This window comes from Lacerta agilis, chromosome 7 (genome assembly GCF_009819535.1).
Source record: "Lacerta agilis isolate rLacAgi1 chromosome 7, rLacAgi1.pri, whole genome shotgun sequence".
Classification (NCBI taxonomy): Eukaryota; Metazoa; Chordata; class Lepidosauria; order Squamata; family Lacertidae; genus Lacerta; species Lacerta agilis.
This window is the reverse complement of record NC_046318.1, coordinates 62535603-62563060: the sequence shown is the minus strand read 5'-3', so window position 1 is coordinate 62563060 and position 27458 is coordinate 62535603. Positions and strand designations below refer to the sequence as shown.

At 44.9% G+C, this 27458-nt stretch overlaps 1 protein-coding gene across 1 annotated transcript in view; it reads right to left on the bottom strand.

Moving 5' to 3' along the window:
* Positions 1 to 982: 982 nt before the first annotated feature.
* The window catches only part of LOC117050435 (neural-cadherin-like), a 54790-nt gene continuing 28314 nt past the window's right edge, over positions 983 to 27458 (bottom strand). The window contains exons 16-34 of the mRNA XM_033156101.1: positions 27038 to 27224; positions 26765 to 26908; positions 24918 to 25201; positions 22684 to 24301; positions 20833 to 20926; positions 19153 to 19337; positions 17313 to 17545; positions 15742 to 16019; positions 13738 to 13952; positions 12776 to 12903; positions 12353 to 12480; positions 11737 to 11860; positions 11453 to 11633; positions 10757 to 10923; positions 9656 to 9920; positions 8791 to 8971; positions 6399 to 6652; positions 4274 to 4428; positions 983 to 1792 (exon numbers count right to left, since the gene is read on the bottom strand). Of these exons, the coding sequence (XP_033011992.1) occupies positions 1403 to 1792; positions 4274 to 4428; positions 6399 to 6652; positions 8791 to 8971; positions 9656 to 9920; positions 10757 to 10923; positions 11453 to 11633; positions 11737 to 11860; positions 12353 to 12480; positions 12776 to 12903; positions 13738 to 13952; positions 15742 to 16019; positions 17313 to 17545; positions 19153 to 19337; positions 20833 to 20926; positions 22684 to 24301; positions 24918 to 25201; positions 26765 to 26908; positions 27038 to 27224 (5211 nt within the window). The 3' untranslated portion in view covers positions 983 to 1402. The remainder of the gene's footprint in view (positions 1793 to 4273; positions 4429 to 6398; positions 6653 to 8790; positions 8972 to 9655; positions 9921 to 10756; positions 10924 to 11452; positions 11634 to 11736; positions 11861 to 12352; positions 12481 to 12775; positions 12904 to 13737; positions 13953 to 15741; positions 16020 to 17312; positions 17546 to 19152; positions 19338 to 20832; positions 20927 to 22683; positions 24302 to 24917; positions 25202 to 26764; positions 26909 to 27037; positions 27225 to 27458) is intronic.

Here is a 27458-nt window from a genome sequence, read left to right as displayed (position 1 = left end):
TCAAATCAGTCCCCATACGAAATCCTATCATTCCTTCTGAAGTTGAAAAGTGTCCCCGGATTCATAAAAAATATATATATCTGGTAACCTTAGCCATTACCAAAGGTGTCATGGACTTTGAAAGGGAAGACCATGCTAAGAGGAAGGCACGTCTAGCAAAGCGTCACCCATGTCCTCACTGTGGAAGGACATGTGGAACCAGGATTGGCCTCCACAGTCACTTACAGACTCACTGTTAAGATGGTGTTCATGGAAGACTATCTTACTCGGCTATGGGTGATCGCCAAAGAAGTTATGTGTCAATGGCTTGTATGTTCTCACCAGCTGGCCATTCCCCAGCACTCCGTATCTATGCAAGAATCTGGGTTAGTCACATAGTCTGCTTGCTTCTGGCTCTCACACAGGAACCAACCTAATTAGCATACAAACTTACGGGGTGAGGCCTCTAGAACAGGGGTCAGCAAGGTTTATCTTGCCTGGGCCATATTGGACCCACGGAGATTCCTCCGTGGGCCGGATCATGCATGCTCATGAGCGCGCGCGCGCCTGCAATTTCCGTCTGTGCATGCACGGACACAATTTCCGGCGTCTGCACAGATGCGATTTCCGGCGCCACGGAAGCGAGTCCTGTGCTGTGCCGATTTAGCACAGCGCGTGAGCGGGCAGCTAGGTTCAGGGGTGGCTTGTGGGACGGTCAAACAACCTCTGTGGGCTGCTTCCAGCCCATGGGCCTTAGGTTGCTAACCCCTGCTCTAGAAGGAACAATGTCCTTTGGTATCAAATTACTCACAGGCAAACCCAACAGCATCAGACCCACCACCCAAAGCAGTGCTTCCCATATGCCCATGGGGAGCTGTAGGTTAATTCTATACTAATTCTACATTCTATTTGTGGTTCCTGCTGTCACCCAACTGTTATTTTCTTCCCCTTATTTAGAAAAACGAGTGAAGATTTTATTGACGCCCAAGTACAAAAAGAGAGAGACAAGTAAACAAATGTATTTTACAATATCTACACAAAACATTTAGCATTAAGAGGGTTAAATAATACAATATGGTGGAAATTTACTTGCACATCTAAATTATTACTAGAGATTCGCACGTTACGGGTACTTTAAAGGCTACTCCTCAGTGCTACGGAATTCCTTCATTTCAAAGACTTTCAAAGCTCCACAACAAATATCCCTCTAATGTTATTTGTACAACAGACACTAAAATATTGTATACAGATAATTTAAGGGAAGGTGAGGAGATCAACCACACTACCGCTCCCAAATAACCAGCATTAATAAATAAAACCAAAATTGGATTGTTAAATAAAATGCTAAAATGTTTCCGAAGTGTGCTCTCCTAGGAGTAGGATCCATCACACAGTAATGTGCTAGGCTCCTGTCTCCCACATTTTACAACTGTTCAGTTGGAAGTTCATAGAGCTCTTTTAACCTTACAAACTTTGGTCTCCATTCTTGGAGGCAATTATAATTTAGATCTTCCTCTATGCTGGAGAGCTCCAAGGAACGCAAGCTTCCACTCAAAGAGTGTTGGCACTCTCGGCAATAAACTTGCACAGTATCAGCTGGAAGGCTCTGCAAATCTTTGTCTGCATCCTGTTGTATTTGAGACACATAATACTTGAGGTCTGGTACCAAAGAAGATTCTTTCAGGCATGCGTGATTCACAAGTGGGTTTCTTTGTGGTCCAGAATGTGATCTGAGGAGTGAAGCAGAGTTTCCTGAGGAAAGATGAGGTGTACGTTGTAGAGGTTGCTTCAGTGCATCTATATTATAAGCACTCTGGGGAGGAAATGGAAAGGAAACATTAAGCAAATATAATTACTACCTTTAATTACATTATCACACTTTTCATCACTTTCAAATCTTTATTCTGTTTTCTATCCTAGTGCCCTGGGAGGTCAGTCACTATTTGTCCTGTTTGACAGGTGGTGACCACGGTAGTGAGATGGTGGACTTGCTTGAGGTTTGCTCAATGTCACATTCAGACCATGGTAGAGGAAGGATGGTCTTGCACTGGGAGTTTTCCAGATCCAAGCCCATCTCTCCATTTGAGCCTTCCCCAATGTGGTGGCCTCCAGAAGCTGCTGGACTCCCAACTCCCATCAGCCCCAGCCAGCATGGCTGATGGTCACAGGTGATGTAAAGAACTGGTTTGGGAAATGCTGCTTTATCTACTGAATCACACTGATTCTCAAATAAGTGTCAAAATAAGTGACAGTGCTTTACATATTAACCCTTAGCTCCACCCACCAAATATGCACTTCTACATACAATCAAGGTCACTTCATACAAAATTTCTTGATTTCCGCCACCCCCTTCTGTAGGTCCACAGACATACTAGCCAATGAACATACAGACTCAAATCTCATGTACTGATGGTTGGGGAGAACCACTCATGCCAGACTTCTTAATTTACAGTGTCTATAGTTTTCCCCACATGAAGATCAAGCTCTAAGAAATTTTTATTATATAAAAAAGCTTTCAGAGACTTCTCATGAGGGAACGTTTTGGCAAAACGTCAGTCCTGGAGCAAGACCTCTGGCTGATTCCAGAGAAACAACACAGTTAAAATGCACAACGCCAGTTTTTTTTTTTAAGTTAATACTAATTAATATTAAACACAAGACAGGAGAGACAGTGTTAAGTACCTTTTGTACTCAGAGTTGGTTTAGCCTCAGCTGAAAGTACTGTATTCAGTTTTATCTCTTCCTTTAAATGTGGCGACCAATAAAATTTGCGAGTACTCCAGACCCGGCTCTTGGATTTTGGGGGGCGCTCAGACAAGGCGACCCTGGCCCTCTTAACCTGGAAGAAGCAGGTCACGCAAACTGAGAATCCTCTCGTGCTGCCACTGGGAGGGGGAGGGCTCCATACAAAAGGAGAATGGTGGGATGATGGGCCCTTCACCCATCTTGAAGCCTCCTCAGAAGCACACCTCATCATCCCCTGAGCCAGCCCTGGAGTACTCAAAGAGGGATTCACATAAATGTCTCCGTGCAGTAAAGGAGGGCCTGTGTGGGCTAGCACAGTTGTACATTACTACCACCACACTCTGTAACATCCATGTGTTCAGTGGCATCAGGAAGAGTTGTACCCACATATAGATGTACGCAGGTAGAACTCCTTCCAATTTCAACTGAACATGAAAACTTCAGGGGAATGTGGCAGTGACAGGTGAGGCTAGGCCCTATGACGATCCCTTCCATGTGGAGGGCTTCATGTGAACCACCCTAAAGGAAAGTGACAATGACAAAAAAGGGGAGAGACATGAAACACAAGGGAGGTCTATGGGAACTCAATGTTTACCTCAGACAAAAAAGTCTGGGCAGGTGAATGTGGTCCAGGATGCTAAGAAGTTAGGGCCTGGGTTTTTAAAATCAATGTTAATGAGAATATTTGAGGGATAGGCATCAGGGATAAAATCAAGGGCAAAGAGGGTCTTATCACAAAGGCAACATCTCTTTCCCATTACAATTCTGGAATTGGTTGTGGTTCTTACTTCCTCGCTGACCCACCCATTCCCAGCCTCCCAGTTTTGTTTTTTTTAAACTTTCATGGCTTACTACCTGTATCAAACCCACAGCCCATGCTTTGCTAGTCAATTAACCTGTTCCATTTGGAACCTCACAGCAAGAGGCTTATAAAAGATGGACTTCAGTACCTGGTCAGGTAAGTTGCATACAGCTTGGCAGGGGCTGCATTATGCAAATGTAATCACTAATCTCTTCCAGTTTTGTAAGAATGTAACTAACTTTGTTTTGTAACACAAAAACAGTAATAAAAACTAATTAAATAAAACCGGAAGCACAAATATTCTTTGCAATGATTGTTCTTGTCTGGAGAGTACATTTTTTTTTGGGGGGGAGGGTGTATTTATTTTACCCCTGATTATCTTTCCCCCTATATTCACTCTTTTCTTCATATCCCCCCCACCCCACCACACTCTTATTCATGTTGTAAACAAAACTTGAAAGCGATAAATATTAATTTTATGCAGTCCTAAACCTGCACACTAGGGAGTAATCCCCACTGAACACAGTGAGGCTTACTTTTGAGTAAACATGGACAGTATTATGCTTCAGCTATGGTTAAGTATTTCATTTACCAAACTTTCCCCCTGACAAAACAGTTCGCGATCATGCCTTCAAAATGTTTATTTTACTTCTTTTTTTATGTCTCTGATGCATATTTGCATAAGATACCCTATTAAGGAATTTAAAATGCTGTTGTGATGCCATACCAGGTCATGCAAAACCATACCAGGTCATGCTCCCCTCCACCCTCCTCATTATAATTGAAGATGTTTTCTCTAACATCTTCCCAGCTTTCGTGTTCCTCAGGGATGTGGTAAATTCCTCCTTTCCGAAACCTTGATCTCCCCCACTGACTCCACACAGTATAGGAAACTAATAAACCTGAGGAAGGAAAAAGAAAGAAAAAGAATTATTGGTTATGAGCGGCCTTCAACCTCCAGAGCATAGCTGTATACAATTTATAAAGAAGAAAAGCAAAGCATTTAAGGTTTATATTCGTATGGAGGAAAATTCCGTGTTTTAATTTAAGGGTCAATTAAACAAAAGTACATTTTTCAGGAGTGTAATGAATCATCTATATCTTAACATCAAGCTTCATTAAAAGGGTATTTTACTTACCTACAGGAATCCACTAGGACATTTAAATAGAGGGCATTTTGGCCAGTCTCTGGCCTTTCACCAATCCTGAGTAAATAAGATACCCAAAGTAAGTAAAACACTGTTTTAATGAAGATTAAAGTGGTATTATAAATTGAGTCATTACTTTTCTGAGACATGTACACAGTGGCCGCATTTGTATGCTCGTATCTTGACTTAAGCTGAGATGCATGAGCCTTTTACTCATGCATGCAGCCCCTTCCGTCCTCTCCCCTAGCTGCAAACCACGATGAAATGAGGAAGTCTGTAAATAACCATAGTTTCCCATTTCATCTAAATCATGAAACTATTGGTGCCAGCTTCAGAACAAGTCAGGATATGAAATCACGGTTTGAATTTGGTTTAATATATCTCGGCTTGTTCAATAGCTAATAGTCGCTATAGCTACATATTACTTCCAGGGTGAGACTCAGCATGTCTCTGTATACTAGTTACTGGGGAACAACAGTGGGAAAGAGCAATTGCCCTCATCTTGTGTACTTCCCACAGGCATCTGGCCACCTGCTGGGGAAAGCAGGATGCTTGGCAGATAGGCTCTGATCTAGCCTGGCTCTTCCCACATCCAAAGAGAGAAGCGATGGGGCTGCAAAAACATGGGTAAATGGCTTGTGCTTATATCAGCAGAAATATCAGCATCCAAGCGGACTCTTTATTTGATGGAGGCTTTTATTTTGCTTTATTTCCTGCCTTTCCTCCAGGCAATGCACATGATCCTCGGGCTCATTTTTATCCTTCCTGAGTTAACAATTCATTCAAAGCTGAGTTCAGTTTTGCATTTCGGTTTTCAAAGTCCTAAGCACAGGGTTAAATGCAGGGAGGCAGCCTGCATTTGAACGGAGGTTCAAGTGAGGATCTCTCACTGCCAAGCCCCATGCATCTATGGAGCGCCATTGAACACAGCAGGCAAAGAAGGGGAGCCCTGGGTACACAACCAGCTCCGGATCACAGCTTTAGCAAGACTGCTCAGCTGTTTTCCAAATGCACACAGCAGGGGAGTAGAACCATACCCATTGGCGCTTCCTTTCCCTACAGTGGTTGCCCACATAGCAGCATTCTGAGGTCCTGTGGGAAATGTAAATGCCAGGTCTCGGACCCAATTGCCCAATGCTGATCTGAGCACCAGGGCAGGGAATTTTACGGGGTGCACAGAGGAGCAGTGGGACTAGGCCTGCCATATATATTCAAAACAAGAGTTTGGATTTGATATCCCGCTTTATCACTACCCGAAGGAGTCTCAAAGCAGCTCACATTCTCCTTTCCCTTCCTCCCCCACAACAAACACTCTGTGAGGTGAGTGGGGCTGAGAGACTTCGGAGAAGTGTGACTAGCCCAAGGTCACCCAGCAGCTGCAAGTGGAGGAGCGGAGACGTGAACCCGGTTCCCCAGATTACGAGTCTACCGCTGTTAACCACTACACCACACTGGCTCTCCAATCTACAATGTAGATAAGCTTCCGTTTTGTCCAGCACGTATGCCAATCTTGACCAAGAACTACTGAAGACATAGATGGCTTGGGGGGGGGGGAGATGGGAAGAACTGGGGTGAGGGAAAGGAAGGAAGAATGTAGCCAGATCTCCATGGAGTATCTTTTACTAACAGTTGTTAAAGCAGTACAGGAAGGCAGAGGCGTTGCTAAGCATCCTCATTTCAATACAGTATTAAGATGTAGCACAAGAGAGGTGAAACTTTCCTACCTAGAAAAACAAGCAGGCACATGCTGATAGCCAAGATGGAACCAGAGCTGAGCCCCACGGGTCTTCCTGCTTTCACGGGGCCGACTTCGCACCATTTCCCTTTATAACCTTCAGGGCACTGGCAGACGTATTTGTCTCGGGACTGGGCCACACAGGTCCCTCCGTTCCTGCAGTTCCAGTGCCCGCAGGGCGACGATGTGCACTGTTTCAGGCCCGTGAGATTATCCATCACTTCCACTTTGCCAGCTGGGCACCTGGATGAAGAGAAACCCACTGTTTTTATAAAGCAGATACAACATGAAGGCGCTCAGTTATTTTGCAATGTTTAAAAATGCAAAGGAAGGATCAGAAATCCCTTGCCGGGGCAATTTAATAAGCATCTGCTTTGGAGGACCACAAGTTCCTTAAGGGGAGCGAGCAGAGCCAGTGGCTGAAATAACGGGAGGTACCTCTTGGGTCCCACCTGAGCTGCTTTTGTCTCTGGATGTCTCCAGGCTCCACTATTTTGCGGGAGGGATTCAAGCATATACTGTACCAGAAATTCAGGTTTGCATAATTAAAGTAGATACGGGCACTCTGTTGCCCTAGCACAATAAACCCAATTGAAAGCAATGGCAAATGGACTCTGATGGGGAAAATGCACTGAAAGTTGTGGGGTCAACAGGAAAATGTATTAACACTTCACGAGCAAAGCAGTGTGACTGTTCATTGTTACAGAACTGCTGCGTAAATGAATCAGAATGCATGCTCAACAAAGGCCGGGCACAGCGTAAGCTTTGTGCAAGCAAACCAGGATCGATGCAGAATAAACAGATCGCCTGGGAGGAGCACCTATCTTGTGTGGCTGCGCTCCTGAAATGATGGACCACAGGCAACACTTCCTGTGGACCCTTGGTGATGTATACAGGCCAATAAGGACCCTGGACTACTTGGTGCCCCTCTATAAGCAAGGGATGGGAATGGAGTGGTTTTTCAAAAGTGGTGCAATGCTCTCCAGCCCCCTTAAGCCAGTGCTTGCCTGCTCCTGCATCCATGTTGATGCCCTCTTCAGACAAGTTAGAACGGTTATTACAATATCTGGAACGACGCCAGGAAATGTTCTCGGGAATAGATGATGTCCCAGAAAGTAAGCTAGTCCCAGCTCCCGACTAAAGCAGAAATGCAAAGCTCCCTGGGTGCAGGTGGCGAGGTTCCTTTCTTGTCTGTGTGCAGGAGCTCATGCACACTGGTGTTGCGGCAAAAAGACTTAAGAGGGGATGCTTGCATTCTGGTGCTACATATGGTAGGGTTACTGCTGGCTTGTTTCCTTCCAGAGATATGAGAGAAGAGCCTTGGTGGATCAGCCCAATGGGCCATCATGGGGTTTGGGTTGGGTGTTCATCAGTATGCGGATGATACCCAGCTCTACCTCTCTTTCAAATCAGAACCAGTGAAGGCGGTGAAGGTCGTGTGTGAGTGCCTGGAGGCAGTTGGAGGATGGATGGCGGCTAACAGATTGAGGTTGAATCCTGACAAGACAGAAGTATTGTTTTTGGGGGACAGGGGGCAGGCGGGTGTGGAGGACTCCCTGGTCCTGAATGGGGCAACTGTGCCCCTGGAGCAGGTGCGCAGCCTGGGAGTCATTTTGGACTCACAGCTGTCCATGGAGGTGCAGGTCAATTCTGTGTCCAGGACAGCTGTTTATCAGCTCCATCTGGTACGCAGGCTGAGACCCTACCTGCCCGCAGACTGTCTCGCCAGAGTGGTGCATGCTCTAGTTATCTCTCGCTTGGATTACTGCAATGCGCTCTATGTGCAGCTAGACTGGTGACTGGGAGCGGCCGCCGAGATCACATAACACTGATCTTGAAAGACCTACATTGGCTTGCAGTATGTTTCCGAGCACAATTCAAAGTGTTGGTGCTGACCTTTAAAGCCCTAAACGGCCTCGGTCCAGTATACCTGAAGGAACGTCTCCACCCCCATCGTTCTGCCCCGACACTGAGGTCCAGTGCCAAGGGCCTTCTGGCGGTTCCCTCGCTGTGAGAAGCCAAGTTACAGGGAACCAGGCAGAGGGCCTTCTTGGTAGTGGCACCCATCCTGTGGAATGCCCTCCCATCAGATGTCAAAGGAAAAAACAACTACCAGACTTTTAGAAGACATCTGAAGGCAGCCCTGTTTAGGGAAGCTTTTTAATGTTTAATAGACTATTGTATTTTAATATTTTGTTGGAAGCCGTCCTGAGTGGCTGGGGAAACCCAGCCAGATGGGCGGAGTATAAATAATAAATTTGTTCTTGTTCTTGTTGTTGTTTAGGCTGGCATTCTGTTCTCACCGTGGCCAACCAGTTGATTTTACAAAAGAAAAGAATTCAAAAGGAAAAGAGAACAAAGCAAGAAAAGGGTATATATACCTGCACTCATACTTCCTCCAAAGGTCTACGCAGTGGAAAGGGCTGTAACAGGGCTGGCTGCTGCAAGAGCTGGAATGGCAACCTATGGTGATGCCCTGCTGCTCCACAATGAAGCTGTATTCAGTGCTTTTGCCATCCACAAGAAGAGGCTGGTCGTTCAGGCGGACATCCCTCATACAGCCTGGGGGGGGGGGCACCAGAAGGAAGAGAGGCTTAAGTGAGCTTTGCTGTAAATGGTCCTCCTTTAACAGGAGTGTAGTGCGACATCAGAAGTGGTGAAAGTGTAGTGCGACATCAGAAGTGAACCCTGGATGTAACTCAAGTCAGGAGCATTATGCTGGCGCAGCGATGCAGGAAACTGCTAGCCTTGCCAAAGCTGTGCAAAGCTGTCCCATAACAGAGAAATGGGTGCAGACCACGCGAACCACTTCCCAATGCACCATCTTGAAAGCTTATTCCATTACTATTAAACAAGCAGCAACAGCTATTACCTGTTACAATTGCATTCCATTGATACAACATGGAAAAAGCCACAGTTATGGGGAGAACAGATGATGATAAGTATTTTTTAAATGATTGGCTTCCTAGGAGTTATCCGAGGATGGCATGGCATTTTCAGTGGGGGCCCCAAACATGGAAGAAATGGGTGGTGCAAATTCTCATAAGCTGCCTCTGATCTTCTTAGATACACTGTACAAACCGGAACTGGCAGTACTGTTAGTGGTCTTGGGGTCCTGGGAAATGCCCAGTGCTGCTACCCTCTGGAGGAAGTTCTGAGCTGAACATCCTTAGTGGTTCTACAAAGGACATGAGCAATTATTACTTGGTTATCAAATTTTCCAAGTCCACCAGACACACCACTTACCTTGGAAATCGCTTTCTGAACCGTTAGCAAGGCGGTTTCCGAGCACAATGCTTGCCAAATTCATTTCAAATTGTCCGCTTGATCCCAGAATGGCCGAAGTCTCATGATCGCCTCCACCATCATTGATACGCAAATAAAATTCATTGTGATACCGCTGTAAGGCTAGTTCAACCCACTGACCGTTGTCTATGTGCACAGTGCGTAATTGAAGCGTGTGGTCTTTGTCTCCCAAACTGAAGCTCACACCAAAATGTCCACCAATTATCTGTATGGAGACACGAGAAGCATAGTCTTGATATATAATCTTACGGAAGACACAGATCTGAGTGTTTCATGGGAGCAAACTGTTGTCCTTTGCAGTGGGAAAAGTGTTCTGCTCCAATTAAGTAAGAAACGTTTCAGAAAATGCAACTTTTTAACTGGAAACCCATTTAATTGGGAAATGAAAACAAAAATAATTGTTGTGGGGTTGTCTAACATAGTCACAGGAGAAAACAGCTGTAGAATTATGGAATATGTAAAAGCAACTTTCTTTGTAAAGTATCTGGGATGGTCATGTATGCAATTTGTGCTTGAAAGATGGATGCTGGCTGCAGCCAGAATCTCAATAGCACAAAGGCAGCTGGATAGCTCAGCTGGTTAGAGCATGGTGGTGATTGAAGCCAAGGTTGACGGTTCAATCCCCGTAAGGGACAGCTGCATATTCCTGCATTGCAGGCGGCTGGAATAGATGATCCTCAGGGTCCTTTCCAACTCTATGATTCTATTATGATTCTATGAAAGGCAGAAAACACTGAAGGACTTATAGTTAACATGTTGTTACAGAAATATCCATTTCGGAGAGGATTACCCACAATATAAAGGTCTGCAATGGGTCAGAAGACCCAGATTGTTTTTATGCTTTATTTCTTGCACTTTTGGAACTGATGCAAATTATTCTCTACCTGCATTGATGAGGGAAATCTGGTTTGCCTTTTCCTTATCACCGATGTATGGTGTTACACTTACTTTTACTTAATTTTATTTTCTGTTCCTGTAATCAGGTTTTTAAAAAAATTAAAATAAAAGTGTTCGTGGAAAAACAGTGGATCAATTGTTTACCTCCACTCTAATGTGTCCGCTTCCATCTGAAGATGCCATACTGAGAAGGGTGCAGAAGGACATCCTTGTGCGTACTGCAAGTTGGACACGTGTGGTGTATGCATTAAAAAGCGTTTTCAGTTCATAGTGAATCCAACTATCCTTTCCAAAAGTCCATTCTGGAAGAGCTAAATGTGAAAGGACAGGCGAAAGTCATACTGTGTAATAATTTGGACTTTCCCACCTCCCTTTTACTACCTAAGTGTCTGGTATGAATTTATATTTTATTAAAACCAAGGAGTCTTTATTAGGACACAAGGTTTTGTGGACCACAGTCAACTACATTGCTGCAGGAAGGTGTTCTACCAAGCTGGCCAGCATAAACACAACACAGTTATTGACTAAGAATATTAGCTTTCATTTTATTTTGTTTAGGGTCAAAAATGAATCTAGTCCTCAGCACCTCCATGCTCCATTTACCCAAAGTCCCTATTCCTTGTTATGGAAGCAGAATAGATTATGCAGCGCTTAAGTAAAAAATACACAAAATTAGGGGTGGGAGCAGGGTGCAAAATGCACTCCTAACGGAAAAACTAATAAATTCATCTCATTAAAATCAAAACCGAAACCAATTCTACTCCGTGATGGGTCTACTGCCTTGTTGCCAGAGTCTTTTCCTTGGGATTACTGAGATTTCCCCCACAATGCAAACTGAACCTTTGTCACATCTTGCTCCTGTGTAGCCGGTGAAACAGTCGCAGTTAAAAGAGCCCCAGTCGCCAATGCATTTGCCGTGGGTGCCACAGGAAGACACACCAGCTTTCTGGCACAGCCCGTCAGTCAGAGAGCAGCCTGGCGCACTGTTCAAGGACTCTGCAGGATGCTCTAAATTGTATACCTATAGAAAAATAGATAAGCAAGAAGAATGGCGGTAAGCAGCTGCAGGTAGACTGGGATGGCAGGGAGCTGGGGAAGAATGTGTGATGCCTCGGTGGTCTTACCTGGCTATCGAGGACAAGATTCCGGATGCAGCCAACAAACCCTCTGAAATGCTTTTGTGACGTATGGTAGGGCTGGGCTTTCTTCACTCCACCCAGCTGGAGAGGCTGGTGGACATTGAGAAATCTACCAACAGCAGGAGAATTAGAAAGGTAGAAAGCAAAAAAGCAAAACACACCCCACAGTTCTAATAAACCTACAGCCAACCTAGATAAGGATAACCGCTAGCCTTTGGGGAAGGGAACACAGGATGATGCCCTATACTGAGTCAGACCACTGGTTCATCTAGCTGCCAACACTGACAGGCAGCAGCGCTCCATGGATTCACACTATGGCTGTGTACACACCATGCATTTAAAGCACATGACTTCCCCCAAAGGATCCTCAGAACGGTAGCTAAGCTAAGAACCCCAAGACAGAAGGCAACTGAACAGTATGATGCCTGAAGTGGCCCAAATAATCAAAGGCTATCTTTAAGCAAGTCACTAACCTGCATGTCTTGCGGCGTAATGAAATTTGCTGACTTAGCCCACGATTCAAACTGGCCTGCATCAATTAACCAACCCAAACTCAAGTTGATTGATCTACCAGTCAAAGCTTATACTTCCAGTATTTTACCTCTCACTTCCTGGAGTCTCGGAAGAAACTTTACAGGCAGATTTATCTGCCCTCGACACTCCCTGCAGGGCACCGACGCTGTTCATAACAGAGACATTTACGCAGTGGTCCAAGATCAGCTGTACTTTCTAAAGTGGGAAAGATATTTATGTTGACTCAGATTGGAGCCGGAGCACTGGAGAGTCCTCTCCCCTGTCCCCTGTGGCAATTCCCCAACCAAATTATTCCACCTGAGGAAAAAAATGCATCTACCCATGTCGCATCTAATCTCCAATCTAATTCCCCACCCCGCTTAGTTACTCTACAAATGTGACTTCCATTCAGGATAAGCTAACATTGAAAAAAAAAATTCTATGCTCAAATTAAGATTGGGTGTGAAAGCTCAAAAACTTATTGTCTTTTTGGGGTACACTTTACACTTGCCTTTCCATCGTTTATTATGTTTATGTTATGCCAGCGCCGATCAGCGACGTTGACTTTCTCCGACAGCTGCAGAAGCAGTGCCCCCGATCCATGGCTCAAAGTCAGCAATGGAACGCCCTCCGAGAGCTCTGTTTAATGAAAGAGAAAAGCATATTGGGTGGTTTTCTTCCTTGAGAATTACAATTCTGTATTTCGCTTGATCCCTGTTGACATGCACTTCTTTTGTACCATCTGAAAGTACAAGAACTGACACTACCTTCATGCAGGAGCAGCTTGCCCAGTGGAAGAGGGTTGGCCACAGCAACAGCCTCCTAAGGAGAAGCGTCACTGTCGCATACCAGGAGTGGGGAGAGGGGGGAAGGGGATGTGACTTAGAGGATGCACCAGCAGGACCGCTCAGTTGGCTCCTCCAGTGCATCTGTGCAGCCTGGACCTTGCTGCTGCCTTGCCCCTCCCTATATGTAGCACCGATGCTACTGCAGGGAGGATATTCCTGTGACTGTACCCCACCAGCCAAGCCGCTCCTGGCTTTGCATGCCCTCAGCTAGGATAGCTCAGTTGGTAGAGAACGAGACTCTTAATCTCACATGTCATGAGTTTGAGCCCCACATTGGGCAAAAGATTCCTGCATTGCAGGGGCTTGGACTAGATGACCCTTGCGATCTTTTCCAATTCTTTGATTCCATACAGTTGGAAGAGGGATATACCTTAGGTGTACAGAGCAAAATGAGCAAAATGAGAAATAATAAGTTTATTATTTATACCCTGTCCACCTGACTGGGCTGTCCCAGCCATTCTGGGAAGCTTCCAACATAATAAAACACGGCAAACAAATATCAAACATTAAAAACTTTCCTATGAAGGGCTGTGAGAAGATAAGACTCCCTGGAAAAGACCCTGATGTTGGGAAAGATGGAGGGCACAAGGAGAAGGGGACGACAGATGGTTCGATAGCCTTTTACCTAGGGCAATGAAATCCTCTGCTTCCCCTGGCTTCAGGCGTGCCATGGGCCCGTTGTAAAGCAGAAGTCCATTGGCTGCTTCGGTAATGAAATCCAGTGAGATACGGCTCTGAAAGCAAGACTTGAGGGTTGGGAACCAGGCATATCCATGTCCTCGGAAGGTGTGCTGTGTCTGCTGGCATTCAGGCCCGTGGAAAGCCATGGGGCACTTGCAGCTGCAGAAATAAACCAACGTGTTATTCCTGCCCCTCTCTCTACCCCTAGGCAGCCATACATTGCAAGTCAGAGAGTGTAGCAGCTACCCTTTGCCACCGGAAGCATGGCTTCTAGGACTCACCTTATTCTTCCTGATGTTTAATTGTTTAAACTGATTTTAGTATTTGTACATTACTTAACCTGCCTCAAGATCTTCTGGTGAAGGGCAGGCAACAAACCCCTTTACAGTGCTACCTCAGGTTAGACGCTTCAGGTTACAGACTCTGCTAACCCAGAAATAGTACCTCGGGTTAAGAACTTTGCTTCAGGATGAGAACAGAAATCGTGCGGAGGCGCAGCAGCAGCAGGAGGCCGCATTAGCTAAAGTGGTACCTCAGGTTAAGAAGCTTCAGGTTAAGAACGGACCTCTGGAACAAATTAAAGTTCTTAACCAGAGGTACCACTGTATTTTTTAAGATTATTGTTAGTAGTAGTAACTTACAGGCCGAGTTTCTTCACACAGCGCATAGTCAAAACTATGTAACTCACTCCCGCAGGAGGCAGTAAGGGCCACTAAGATGGGTGGCTTGGCTAATGACCAGGGGTGATGGGAGTTGTAGTCCAGCAACATTTAGAGGGCCACAGGTTCCCCACCTTGGGTTATGGTGTCAGATGAGGGCAGGGAAGAATTCTCCTCAGCCGTTAAGCTCAATGGGTGACCCTGAAACAGCCGTTATTTCTCAGGATTATCTACCTCACTGTGTTGTTGTGAGGATTTAAAAAGGGGGGATTGGGGGAGGGACTATGTACACTGTCTTTAGTCCCTTGGAGGGAAGGTGGTATACATCTCCTACATACACACACTAAATCTCTAACAAAACAAAAAAAATCTAAAATTCTTTAGTATAAGGGTAGATACTCGGCTGTATCTAAATGGACACCCACAAATAAAGAAATGGGAAAGTTCACCGTACAGTGAGAGGCACTCGAGAGATGGCAGACAATATTTCAGGAGGAGAAAGGAAACAAAACCCCAAAACATTTTTTTTTTTGCAGGGGAATAATTTCCTTTCAAATTTAATGGGTTCACTTCTATTCATTGGTTGCAGGAAAGAGTTGATCAGGGGATGCAAGAGGAGCTATCCTTAAGCTTGAAACCACAGAGATTTAACTTCAAAGCCCAACATTGCCATCTTGTGTCTTGGAAAAATATGACAGCCATGAAGCCATTTCAGAAACATGTCTGCAGTCAAAGATGTATAATTCTTCAAAACCTGGGATTCTCCCAAGCTTCAAGATACTTCCCTCTTGTGTGTAGATGGTGTTGTTTCAGCTACGTTAGAATTAGTTATTAGCATATAAGGTGACCCGAGTCATAATCTGCGAATGGTATTTCCTTTATTGTGCTTTTAGTTGGAATTTTTGTAATCCGCCTTGAACATTTCTTCACTATAAAGCCTCTGAGACTTGTCCGGTCTCTAAGGGCGGGTCACCAGGTCATTTTGTGTCAACCGCACCCACATTTTCTACACTTAATGTCAGGAGCAGGAAGTTCGTGATGCAAACCTTCAAGTTGTGGCTGCAAAGGAAGGAGGCGGAGCCCATTCTTCCTTTGCAGCCGTTCAAATCACATGGCTTTATATGATGTCAAGTGATTGGCAGTTGAGTGGCCCCACCCGCCTGTCAAAAGAGGCATGCAGAGGGTTGGCTACTTTTGAATACGGAGCTCTACCCTGATCCAGTTCCCCACCCCTGTTATAAAGGTTGGCACTTTTTAAAAACAACAACAACATGAGCCGATCTACTAACCTGTAGCCCAGGTCTGTGTCTGTACAGGTACCACCATTAAAGCATGGATTGATCCGGTAGGAGGAACAAGAATGGTGCTTTCTCTCCCGAGCTTCGCAAGTACACTGTGCACTGCTCAGTACTGTAATGGAGGCCAGCAAAACACTTCCGGAAGAAGTAATCGTGGGAAGAGCACTGAATTCATTTTTGCTGGTGCATCCGGCGCTATGAGAGCAGTTTTCAGTTGCACACTCATCTATGCCAACTTGTGTGATGCTGATATTCAGGATGGTTTCCAGCTGTTGTGGGTTAGATCTAGTTTTCAGCCTTTTTCTTTTTTTAAAGGAACCCCAAATGCACAAGACAACTAGACTAAAAACACCTCTTTGAAGACACTACAGGTGCCTTCACAAATGATACCTTTGGGCTCTGCTGCAGTTGCCTCATAGCAAGCAGTGTCCTGGAAGGTGTTTGTTCTTAAAAAGTCTCCTCTGGACTGAATTGGATTAAACCCAGTGTTCAGTTTAGTCTTAAGCTAGTGCAGCTTTCAGCAACCCTGGTACCCTCCAGATGTTTTGGACAACAACTACCATCAGCTCTCCTCCAATAACCCACACTGGACCCACCCTGTCAAAACTCCTTCAGCTAGCTCTAAGAAGCCAAGACAGGAAAGGGTCAAGGGGACAGGTGAATGGCCTCGCTTCTCCAAGCAGCTTCCCCACACCCTCAGGCTCCAATAACTGAAACTGCGTGTTCACTGGGCAACCTATAACTGTGGTGTCCAGCTCTGTGTGACTCTGACCATTTTGTCCCTCAGGAATTTTTTATTTATTGCATTTAGAAATCTGTAAAATTGTTACAGCAGGCTGCTGAGGACGTAAGAGCAACGCTCTCTTGGCCACATGGCAAGAGTCCACTCACCACTTGCCATCATCGCCCTACGGTAAGAACGGCAATACAGTCATACCTTGGAAGTCGAACGCCTTGCGACTTGAACCTTTTGACTCCCGAACACTGCAAACCCGGAAGTGAGTGTTCCGGTTTGAGAATGTTCTTTGGAACCCGAACGTCCAACGTGGGTTCCGCGGCTTCCGATTGGCTGCAGGAGCTTCCTGCAGCCAATCGGAAGCCGTACCTTGGCTTCTGAACTCTTTGGAAGCCAAATGTACTTCCGGAATGGATTCCATTCAACTTCCGAGGTACGACTGTATACCCTCAGGTTCAGACTGGGATTTACACTACCTATGCTCCAGCTGCCCCCTCTCCCACACCATTTTTTTTTGCCTGCACACCACCAGGTGTTTAGGAAACCATCAGATTCCACCAGTCCCCAAAGGCAGGCCATCTCAACAGGTCCACTCCCCCTGCAGAGGGGAGTTCTTTGGGGGAAAGACTATCTTCAAACCTGTTTGATCATGAAGTAGCTGCTGTGTGTGTTTCCCATGCAAAAATCGCACTCTCAACATCCGGAATAAAATTTAGAAGGAAATCCACAAAGATTCCATCACATAGGTTCTGTAGAGACTTCATTAAAAATGTTGCCTAGAATTGCAAGTTTTTTTGGGGGGGGATGACAAACAAACACAACTTACCCGTGCTTTGGACACAGCAACATTTCCGTTAAGTTTTTCTGCTTTGTAATAGGGTGATCCATGAATTGCAAACCACACATCTACTCCTTGTGTTTTGCCTGGGCTGTTCAGGACACTGAAGATGTGGACATTTTCGAGTTGGGCCGGTATGATTTCTGAAAAAAGCTTCTTCATTTGGTTGTACTTACTTTCACTCTCAGATGACTGATATATAAAATCCTCTGCAGTGATATCTGTAAATATATATATATACACACAAATTTCCAAGCCTAACACTGAAGCAACGGTGAAATAAAAACCTTCAGGCATCTCCTCTCTAAAAGGCAAGACCACTTCCAGAAAGTTCATAGGAATTCATCCTTTGAAAATTTATCCAATCTCACACCTAAACTTTAATTTTTTTAAACACATATTACTTTACCAACATCTTGGTACTCCATGGTTACCTGTGCCTCTACCAAGGGGCAAGACATGTTGTAGGAAACTTTGGGCTATTAAAATGACCTGAAATCCTGGCTCTGGGGGATGCCATGACTAGGTATGGTGGAGATATTTGATTCAGTTCATAGGTAAAGGCAGACATGCCAAATTTTGCACGCACAGAAAAAAATTAACGACCTGAAACACAGCCGCCATTTCAAATTCACACTTCTCTGAATTTTGCAATGCAGCTTTCTAGCCAAGTGATGTATACAAAGATGCATAAACCAGGGTAATATTTGCATAAAAATGCACTCTTATTAGGTAAACCACTTTGCAGTTTAGGCAAAATTGCATACAAACACGGGTATAGAAAAATGTACACTAAAATGCTGGTGAATTTTCGTAAGGAAGTTTTGTTAAAAAGGAGTAGCAGACCGATTTGGAAATGAGAATGGGAAAAATGAGAACTTGACAGAAACCATAATTGACAGTTTCCCCCATCACTAGTCATGGCAGCATCTGAGGGTGCAGACCCCTCTCCTCCTACTGATACTGGGGGCCAGTTGAGTTAGCTTGTGCTGGAATCCAACCAGGGAAGGTTGCTGACAGTGAGCAATCGCTTTCTGTCTTCTATACCAGGGGTGGGGGACCTCCGGCCCTGTGCAAAAGCGTCCTTTGAAGCAACGTGACTGCATTAGCTACTTCAAAGAGGCTTTTGCAAAGGCTTTACGACAGCTGCTCCACTCCTGTTTGTTTGAATGGGTTTGTCAAACTGCTCCCTGAAGCATCCTTCTTTGTTCTTTAAACATCACTGCAGCAATGTTTACAGGAGAGGGACACCCCTTCAGAGAGCAGCAGCTTCACAGATGTCCTCTCTCCTGCTGCTGCGCAAAGTTAGAGGGGGAACCTGCTCTTCAAACTGCAGGCTCATAAAGCCTTCAATTCCCCATCTGCATACTACTCCTTTAAACACATGTGGAAGTTTGAAAGAGAAGCATAAAGGGGGGATTTATCTGAAACCCCTTTGTAAACATCCCAGGAAAGCCAAATGCTTCACCTTAAACAAGGTTTCAAGGGAAAGCAACACTGGATGCCGCTATAATGTCAGGTGACTGACATGTCAGAGGTCCAGCCCGCCTTGTCAACATTGGACCGCCAGAGGTGGGGTAGATAAAGATCAGGCGCTCCAGCCAGAAAAAATGTTCCCCACCCCTGTCCTAGAATATCACTCTTCTGGGCCCTGGGTCAACAACCTTCCACCAAGAGAACCATGATACCCTCGTGAACCTGTTACATTGCAACCTTTGCTACCCCTGGTCATGAGTTCTTAGTGACTCAGCCGCAGGCCTTGGTGGACATTCAGGAGTCTCAACAATGTTAACTGATCTCCAGAATATGCTTACAACTCATCTTTTACCTCTTATTCGGACAGATCCTGCATTGTGGGCAGCTTCTTCCTTGATTTCTTTCACAACCACCCTTACAGTGGAGACCACATCAGGCCAGATGCCATCTGTAACTTTCACTCTTATGTCATACGTTCCTGAAGGAGTGCCTTCTTTGATACTTAGTAAGCCAGAATTGTCATTCAGGATAAAATACCTGGGAGGAAGAAACCATTCATGATATCGCCCGATCAAATTGTGGCTAGAGCTCTCTGTTGACTTAAGTGGTGTATAAATTTTGTTAAATCAGGCTTCCTCAAACTCGGCCCTCCAGTTGTTTTTGGCATACAGCTAGCTAGCAGGACCAGTGGTCAGGGACGATGGGAACTGTAGTCTCAAAACATCTGGAGGGCCGAGGTTAACGAAGCCTGCGTTAAATGGAATAACAAACGCGTGCATTCACATCATCTGCTTAATTTTCATTGCTGTGTTGGCTCGTTGCATTTCATGTGAATTTACCCTCTGGTAAATTTACCTGCTCCCCAGTATAATTGGTTATGCTCGCCTGTTGATCCTTAAAAATAAATTTATCCAGGAGCAGTAAGTGAGAAGGGGTGGCACTCACGCACCTGACCTCCTGGCAGCGAAGATACTGCCCTCCTGGAGGGAAAGGAACTAAGCACCCCGTGCTCTGTGGGCCCAGTGGAAAAGGCAACCCAGCATTCCTGCTCATGTGTCTGCACAGCGTCAACCACCTCACTGCTCCCCCCCCCCACTTCTCGGTGAGTAGCAGCGCCTCTGCTTCTGGGCAGTGGCACACCACCTTTTGGGGACTCCTGCCCTTCCCAAATCACCTTGAAGTATGAAATTTGCATATTAATGCACTGCAAAAACACACATCATCTCTTAAGGACTTCCCTTCTAAAGAAACCAAACCTGTGGCACATACTTGCACCCCTGAAATCTCTCATAGTTTGAAGCCTGGGGTGCACATAATATTATATTTTAATAGGTAGATTACATTGTCTTGTGCAAATTGCCCCGTAAGTGAAGCATAGGGCCCAGCAATTTATATCTAAGAAATCTCCTCAATAGTCCTAATAACAATAGCCGAAAATGTTTTCCTATGTCCACCCTTTCACTTTATGCATGTCACACTAACCTATAGCATAGTGCAAGGGTTGCCAATATTTTTAGGTCCACAGGCACAATTAGATTTTTGGGCATGTGGGCACTATGCCTCTGGTTACCCCCTACCTTAGCAGCCTACCTTTAAAACAAAACAAAACCCAGAAATAAAGTGTGCATACATTTCACATTTCTAAGAGCTGGGCAAAAGTCAGATTCAGCAGAATCCATTTGAGCCTTGAAAACACATAGAGCTGAAAGAGGAAGTGGGAAAGAGAGTCCCCTCCTCCAATTTCCTTCTTCAGCTCTATGTTGTTCTTAAGGTAGAAAAAGGAAACCACTCTTAGCACCTTAAAACAAAGGGGGAGGGTTGACAGCTATGGTGTGTGTTTGTGTGGGTGCTCAGAGGTATCAGCCACCATGTTGGCAACCCTGATTTAGTATGATGTGTGAATGCAGCCCATGTGTTCTGTGTGCCGTGAAGCTATACTGCATTAGTTTTCAGAACAGCTACCTGTTTCTGATGCTCGACTCTCTCATTAAGAGAGAGCTATTTTCAAAAACATAAAAAACTTGACATTTACCTGGGTGCTTTCCCTTCAAAGTGATACGTCTTGTGGTCCCAGTCATCATTATCTGGGGCATGAATCTGACCCAATACAGTTGTGGGTAGGATACCTTAAAAAAAAGAAGAAAAATGGGGGGGGGGGGAGAAAAGCTACTACTTACGTAAATGTGAGAAGGCATTCTGCATGTGTAAAAAAATTACTATTCATTTTATTCTCCTATATCATGTTTGCTTTTCAACTATTCTGTGCTGTTGAGATATCAGTGCAAGATATCAACACCTGCAACCTGACACACACCTGTCATCCAGGCTGTGGAGGCTGCATGCCTACGAAAACAAAATTTGGGGCAAGAAAACTCTTGTTGCAAAGTGAACTAGGGAAAGGCTAGTGAATTGAGACAATCAAGAAAAAAATGCATATACTTGCCTATAGCAGGCACCTGTTTTAGAAACCCAGGTTCTTTAAGTGAAGGGAATATCTCAGCAAAGGAAAATACAGAGACTCAGAAACCAGCCAGGTAAGGACCATGGGAGCTATGCCGAGCTCACCAACCATCAAAATTCCTGTTCAGGCCCTTATGCCACCTGAGGCTTGGGTCTAACAATTTCTAGGGAAGAGCAGAGGGACCTGCTTTATGCCTAGTTGGACCACTGCTCTCACTATTCTCTACATTGACTCACCATTGCTCTCCACAATTTCAGACAACAGAAGTCTTTCTCGGCCCTACTTGAAGATGCCAGGGATTGTACCTATGACCTTCTGCATGCAATGCATGAGCTCCACCACTGAGGAATGACCCATGCACTGGGGGGAGGGATGCTTTCCACTTGCCCACACATGGATCATTGGTCCCAGACCAGGATTTCAGCAGGCACTGGAATTAGATCTGCGAAGCAGCCCAGATCCTTCTCTCCTCTAACTCTCGTGGGCCAAATTTGATAGTCAATCAAATTTGACCTGTCAGTCACTTGACATGACAGTTATGCCAGGTGATAGGGGCAATCTTGCAAAGAGCCCTGCACGGTGCATTGAAACACCACCCACCAACCGATTAGCACACATGATGTCAGGGGTAAAGGGAGGTGGGTGTGGGCTAAGGGAAAACAGCCTCGTTGGCCAAATTAGGACCTAATTAGACCCATGAGTGGAAGGTTCCCCAAGCCTGGTTTACACTCATTCACACTTCTCTTAAAAAGAAGGGCTAAACATATTGCTTTTTAGAAAGGATAGATAATCAGAATGCCAAACGCCACAGCAGGTGCGAGTCCCTGCTTGCATAACAGCCTGATGGACGTGACAATCACTACTGCCATGTGGTTTAAGGGGAAGACTGATGGTAGCAGGCAAGCTGCCGGGCATTCGCCAGAACAGACTTTGGAAGACACTGCATGAAGGAACACATTCAACTCACCCGGATTTATTTAGTATTATTTTTACTCCTTCCCCAAAATGCACCCAAATTTACAATCTTTGGGAAGGACTCATCAAGCTAAAACCAACAGGAGGTGTAAAGTTGGGAGGGGATTCACCAAGAACACCTCTGTATGCATCCTAATGTTCTGAAGGTGTTCCGAAACTGATTGTGAACAGGGAATGCAGGCTATAAGAATGCAGAATACAGGCATGACCATAGATAGCTTCATGGCAAGTCACATGCTCTGCATGCAGAAGGCCTCATGTTCAATCCCTGGATTCAGAGTGTTTGTATTTTTTACAAAGGATCAAGTGGTGGGAAAGATGAGGCTGAGGCTCTGCAGAGCTGCAGCCAGTTTGAGTAGACAATACCAAAGCAGATGTACAAAACATGACCTGGAATAAGGCAGTCTCCTTTCAGCACGCAATCCAGCTTCATCGCCATCAGCTTACCATTGTAGCTGTAGATGAGGCACTCCATGAAGCCAGCAGCATGAGGGTGGTCATTTCGGTCTCCGATATTCACGGTTAATGTGTTGGTTGAGCTCATGGGAGGGCTCCCGCTGTCAGCAATGAGAATCCGCAGCTCGAATTCCTTGTGCACCTCCCTGTCGAATGTGTGCAACGCAGTTAGCATTGCACTCCCGTTGCTGAAGTCTTGCAAATTAAAGTAAGTCACGCTGCCGAAGTCGCTCAGTAAGTGAAAGGAGAAAGGCGCCCCGTTTGCTGGGCTGTCCCTGTCCTTAGCGTACAAAAGCGTCGAGGTATCGTTCATCTGGACAATCTGAGGAGAAGGAGTGTTTTCCCAAACTACTGGGTTGTACTGCGCCTCAAACTCGGGTCCGTTGTCGTTTACATCTTGAAGAGCCACGAGGACTGTGGCACTGCCGCTCAAGGGGGGCTGCCCCATATCCGTAGCGATGACCACGAGTTGGTACTGTGCCACAGTTTCATAATCCAGAAGACCTGCCACAAGGACCCAGCCATCAGTAGCCACAGAGAACTTGCTATTTGGGTCCGACTTATTTAGCAGGCGGTAAGAGAACCGTCCATTCAGCCCAGAATCTAAATCAACAGCAATAACCTGGACGACTTTAGTTCCGAGGGGGACGTCTTCAGCCAGACCTGCTACCTCATAGAATTGTGGGTAAAACAGAGGGGCGTGGTCATTGGAGTCCTCCACATAGATGACGCAGTGAGCTATGCTGAAAAAATCCAGGTCTTCTGCTTTTACGGTCAAGTTAAACACCCTCTCGTGGGGTTTCTCAAAATCTATCCGCTTCCTCAGTCGAATTACACCGCGTTTGTCTGCTTTGTCCGTCTCAATAAAGAATTTGTGGTCCTCATCTCCACCTAGGATGCTGAAAGCCACCACAGCGTTTTCTCCTTCATCCCCATCAGTAGCTGACACCACAGCAACCTCAGCGCTGAGGCTTGCACCCTCGGAGACAAAGGCCGTGTAGATCTTTTGCGTGAAGGTTGGCGTGTGGTCATTTACGTCAGTGACCAGAATAGTGGCAGTCCCTGTTCCAGTCAGGCCTCCTCCATCCTTCGCCTCAACCACCACCAGGTACCGGTCTTCTTTCTCCCTGTCTAAGGATCCCAACACAGTGTAGATGGTGCCAGTAGCTGGGTTAACTGAGAACAGGTTGAGGTTAATCTCGTTTTGGACGTTCTGAATAATACTGTAGGTTAACACAGCATTCTTCCCAGCTCTGGGGTCATCAAGGTCTACCGCCGACATCTCCATGACAGTGGAGTCAGCAGGGGCGTCTTCTGGAATTTGCCCCATAAAGCAACCGTCCGAGGCGCAAAGGAAAAGAGGCGGGTTGTCGTTCACGTCTGTCACTTCAATGATGACGTCAGCAAAGCCGGTTAGACCCTCCCCATCCTCATCCGTAGCGAGAACAAGGAAGCGCCACACGGACCGCTTTTCCCGGTCCAATTTCTCATTTGCAGTGATCTCGCCTGTGTACTCACTGATAGTGAACTCCGCTTGGGCACCCAGGCCATGCAATGAGTAGCGAAGGGCACTCTGGTCAGCTTCCTGATCGGGGTCAGTTGCAGAAACCTGAAAGCAAGCACAAAGGTTAAGCGCAAAACACCTAAACTTTGGGATTCCCTTCCTATGGAGGCCTGTTTAGTGCCTCCCACGGGTAGTCTTCTGACAACAGATACATTATTTAGAAAGGTTTTTAGCCATCAAGCTCACCTGGGTTTTTTTTCCTGCTGCTTTTAACTGACTGTTTCATTGATCTGGGGTTTTTTTAAACCTTGTCTTGTATATCAGTTTATATTTGACGATGTTTGTTTGTTTTATGTTATACTTTGTTTGTTCTTAATCAGTTTGCACTATTATCTGGATACATTGAAATAATAAAAATCAAAGCCCAAACATGATAGTTGTATTGCAACCAGCTGAGATCACTATGGAGTCTGGTAGAAACCCAACAACGATGACATGGTGTAAATGTACAGTTAGTATCCAGAAATTCACATTACTTGAATTAGGCTGCAATCCTAACCACAAACCCACACTTACTATGGAGAGTAAGCCCCACAAAGCTCCTCAAAACTGTTTTCTGAGTGAATATGCTTTGATTTCAAGAATTGCAATTCTTTTAAGTTGTTGGTGTTTTCCACCAGCGTCATTTGTATAATTTTGAACCCAAATTTACCCTGCTTACCCGTAAAACAGTTACCGGCAGATCAGTAAGTTCCTCCAAGACACTGCTGTGGTATTCGTCCTGGGAGAAGACAGGGGCTTCATCATTCTTATTGACTACATTGATGACAACAAGGGTGTGGTTCTCCCATTTTCCGTCAGAAGCTACCAACTGAAGCTCATAATGCTGTTGTTGTTCATAGTCAAGACACTGGGCAATCAATAGAGTTCCCATCTCAGGTTCCACGTAAAAATCTCCTCGCTCATTTCCTGAAGTGATCTGATATCTGAGCTTGGCGTTAGATCCTAAAAACACGAGGTTGCTACCATATTATCCTTATCACAGCCCGGGAGATCTCTGAGCACTAGGGTCTATCCCGACATTACTTTCAGAAGAATTTTGAAAAAACAAGAAAATTTAAGATACAGACTTAGTCTTGCTTAAGAGTAGACCCATTGAAATCAACTGACTTAAGAGCCATGTGGTTCAATGGGTCTACTCTCAGTATGACTAAGGCAGGCACAGGCAAACTCGGCCCTCCAGATGTTTTGGGACTACAACTCCCATGATCCCTAGCTAATGACCAGTTGTCAGGGATGATGGGAAATGTAGTCCCAAAACATCTGGAGGGTTGAGTTTGCCTATGCCTGGACTAAGGCTTCAGTTCTAACCGCACTAACTTAGAAGTAAGCCCCGCCAAATTCAATAGGACTTAGTTCTGAGTAGACAAGGTTAGGATTGCACCGTCTGCTTGGATCCAACCCAAAATGTAGAAAGGTCATGCATGCCTACTTCCAAAGTAAACTGCATGTATAGCAAGACTCTGAAGTGAATCCAGAGGCTTAGTACCTCTCTCTTATAACATTATTATTATTATTACTTTGCATTTTATTATAATGCAGTAAGGCATAAAGAACAACAGAAAAGTGTCCCAATTTAGGAGTCATGTACAAATAGGAACTGCTACTGACACGATAGTGCAATACGTTCTGTGAAAAGAGAATAGCACCATAAAGGGTATATGGCTTCCAAATATCTACAGCAAGTGCTGTTAAGTGTCTCTGTGTATTATGGTCAGAAATATACAAAATACAGTTTCATCCCCAGTGGCACAAAAGGTTTGCGGTTTTTCTCCACCTTGCAGAACTTGTGCATTGCATGTAATCTTTTCTGAGACTGCAACTGTCCAGACATTTTAATACCAAGCAGCAATATTTAGACTTTCCAAAGCTTTCCACCTTTGGAGTACAGTTCGTTAACGGCAATTAGCAAAAAAAATGCAACAAGTCCTCTAATTTAATAGCAGCATTTTGCCCCATAAATAACAACTCCTGCACGAAAATAACAAGTCCCTTTGTTATTTTAACCAACTCTTGATGGGTCCAAAATTATGATCCATCCTATTTAAATAAAAAAACCTTGGGAATGTAAGAGTGCCAGACAAAGATACTAACACATGCGAGATACTAGCAAAAATTTTTTAGCTTGGCTGTATTCTAACTCAAACGGTCCTAGTCTACTTTCCATTTAAAAAATAATAATAATGGGTGGATATAATTAGCAAATGAGAAATGCTTAAAAAAATTATCATGGTTCTCTTTACAAAACATTTTAAAAGGTCTGAATAAAGCTAGTTTCCAAATAGTCGTATTTTGAAAAGTATGTGACACACAATTTTTGTCATTACTGTTATATTTCACATTCTATAAACCCGCTCCTGTACCACATATAGAAAAAGTTCCTTTGAAGACAGAACAGTTGCCACCTCATCTTCTGGAACAGCCTGCCATAGTCTCACTACTGCTTCCAAATTAGAGAGGTTTCAGTCAAGACTGTACAACACATAAAATAAACCTGTGTTTGTGTACCTTCATCTTTGTCATCTGCTGTTGCCGTCAAAAGCACATACCCGACATCCTCGTCTTCATCTATATTAATTTCATACACTGAATGCAGGAAAGCAGGGGCATTGTCGTTTATGTCACTAATTAAAATCCTCACATACGCTGTATCTGAAAAGCAAATAATCAGCTATTTGCCTTTGGAGGCTCAGGCCACCACAACAGCAGCACATCGTTCTGAACCCTCTTTTGACCCACGGGAACCTCTTTATGTTCTTTTTGAAACCCACTGGTGTTTACCTGTGTTAGGCTGCCCATATAAACCAGGCCTGGCTGATTCAGAAGAATCCTGGGAATGAACTTCAATCAAGTAAGATCCTCTCTTCTCTCTGTCAAAAGATGCCTGGGTAGAAATGACTCCCAGCTTGGAATCAATGTTGAAGTATCGGTAATCTTCACTAGCGTCCTTCAGTATTGAATAGTGGACCTGCAATTGAGGAACATAGGAGTGGGCATTATACCCTATCCCATCTTCGTAACAGCTCAGAAACAGGAACACAACCACTCTCAAGGACATCCAACTTAGTTTAGCTCCAAGGCCATAATTATTCGAGAGTCACAGGCCTATGCCATTTGTAGCACTTACAGAAAGTTAGGTAGCAGCAGTTTGTGTGGAAGGGAAAGGTCTGTGTGGTCACAGTATAGCCACAAATATGTGGGC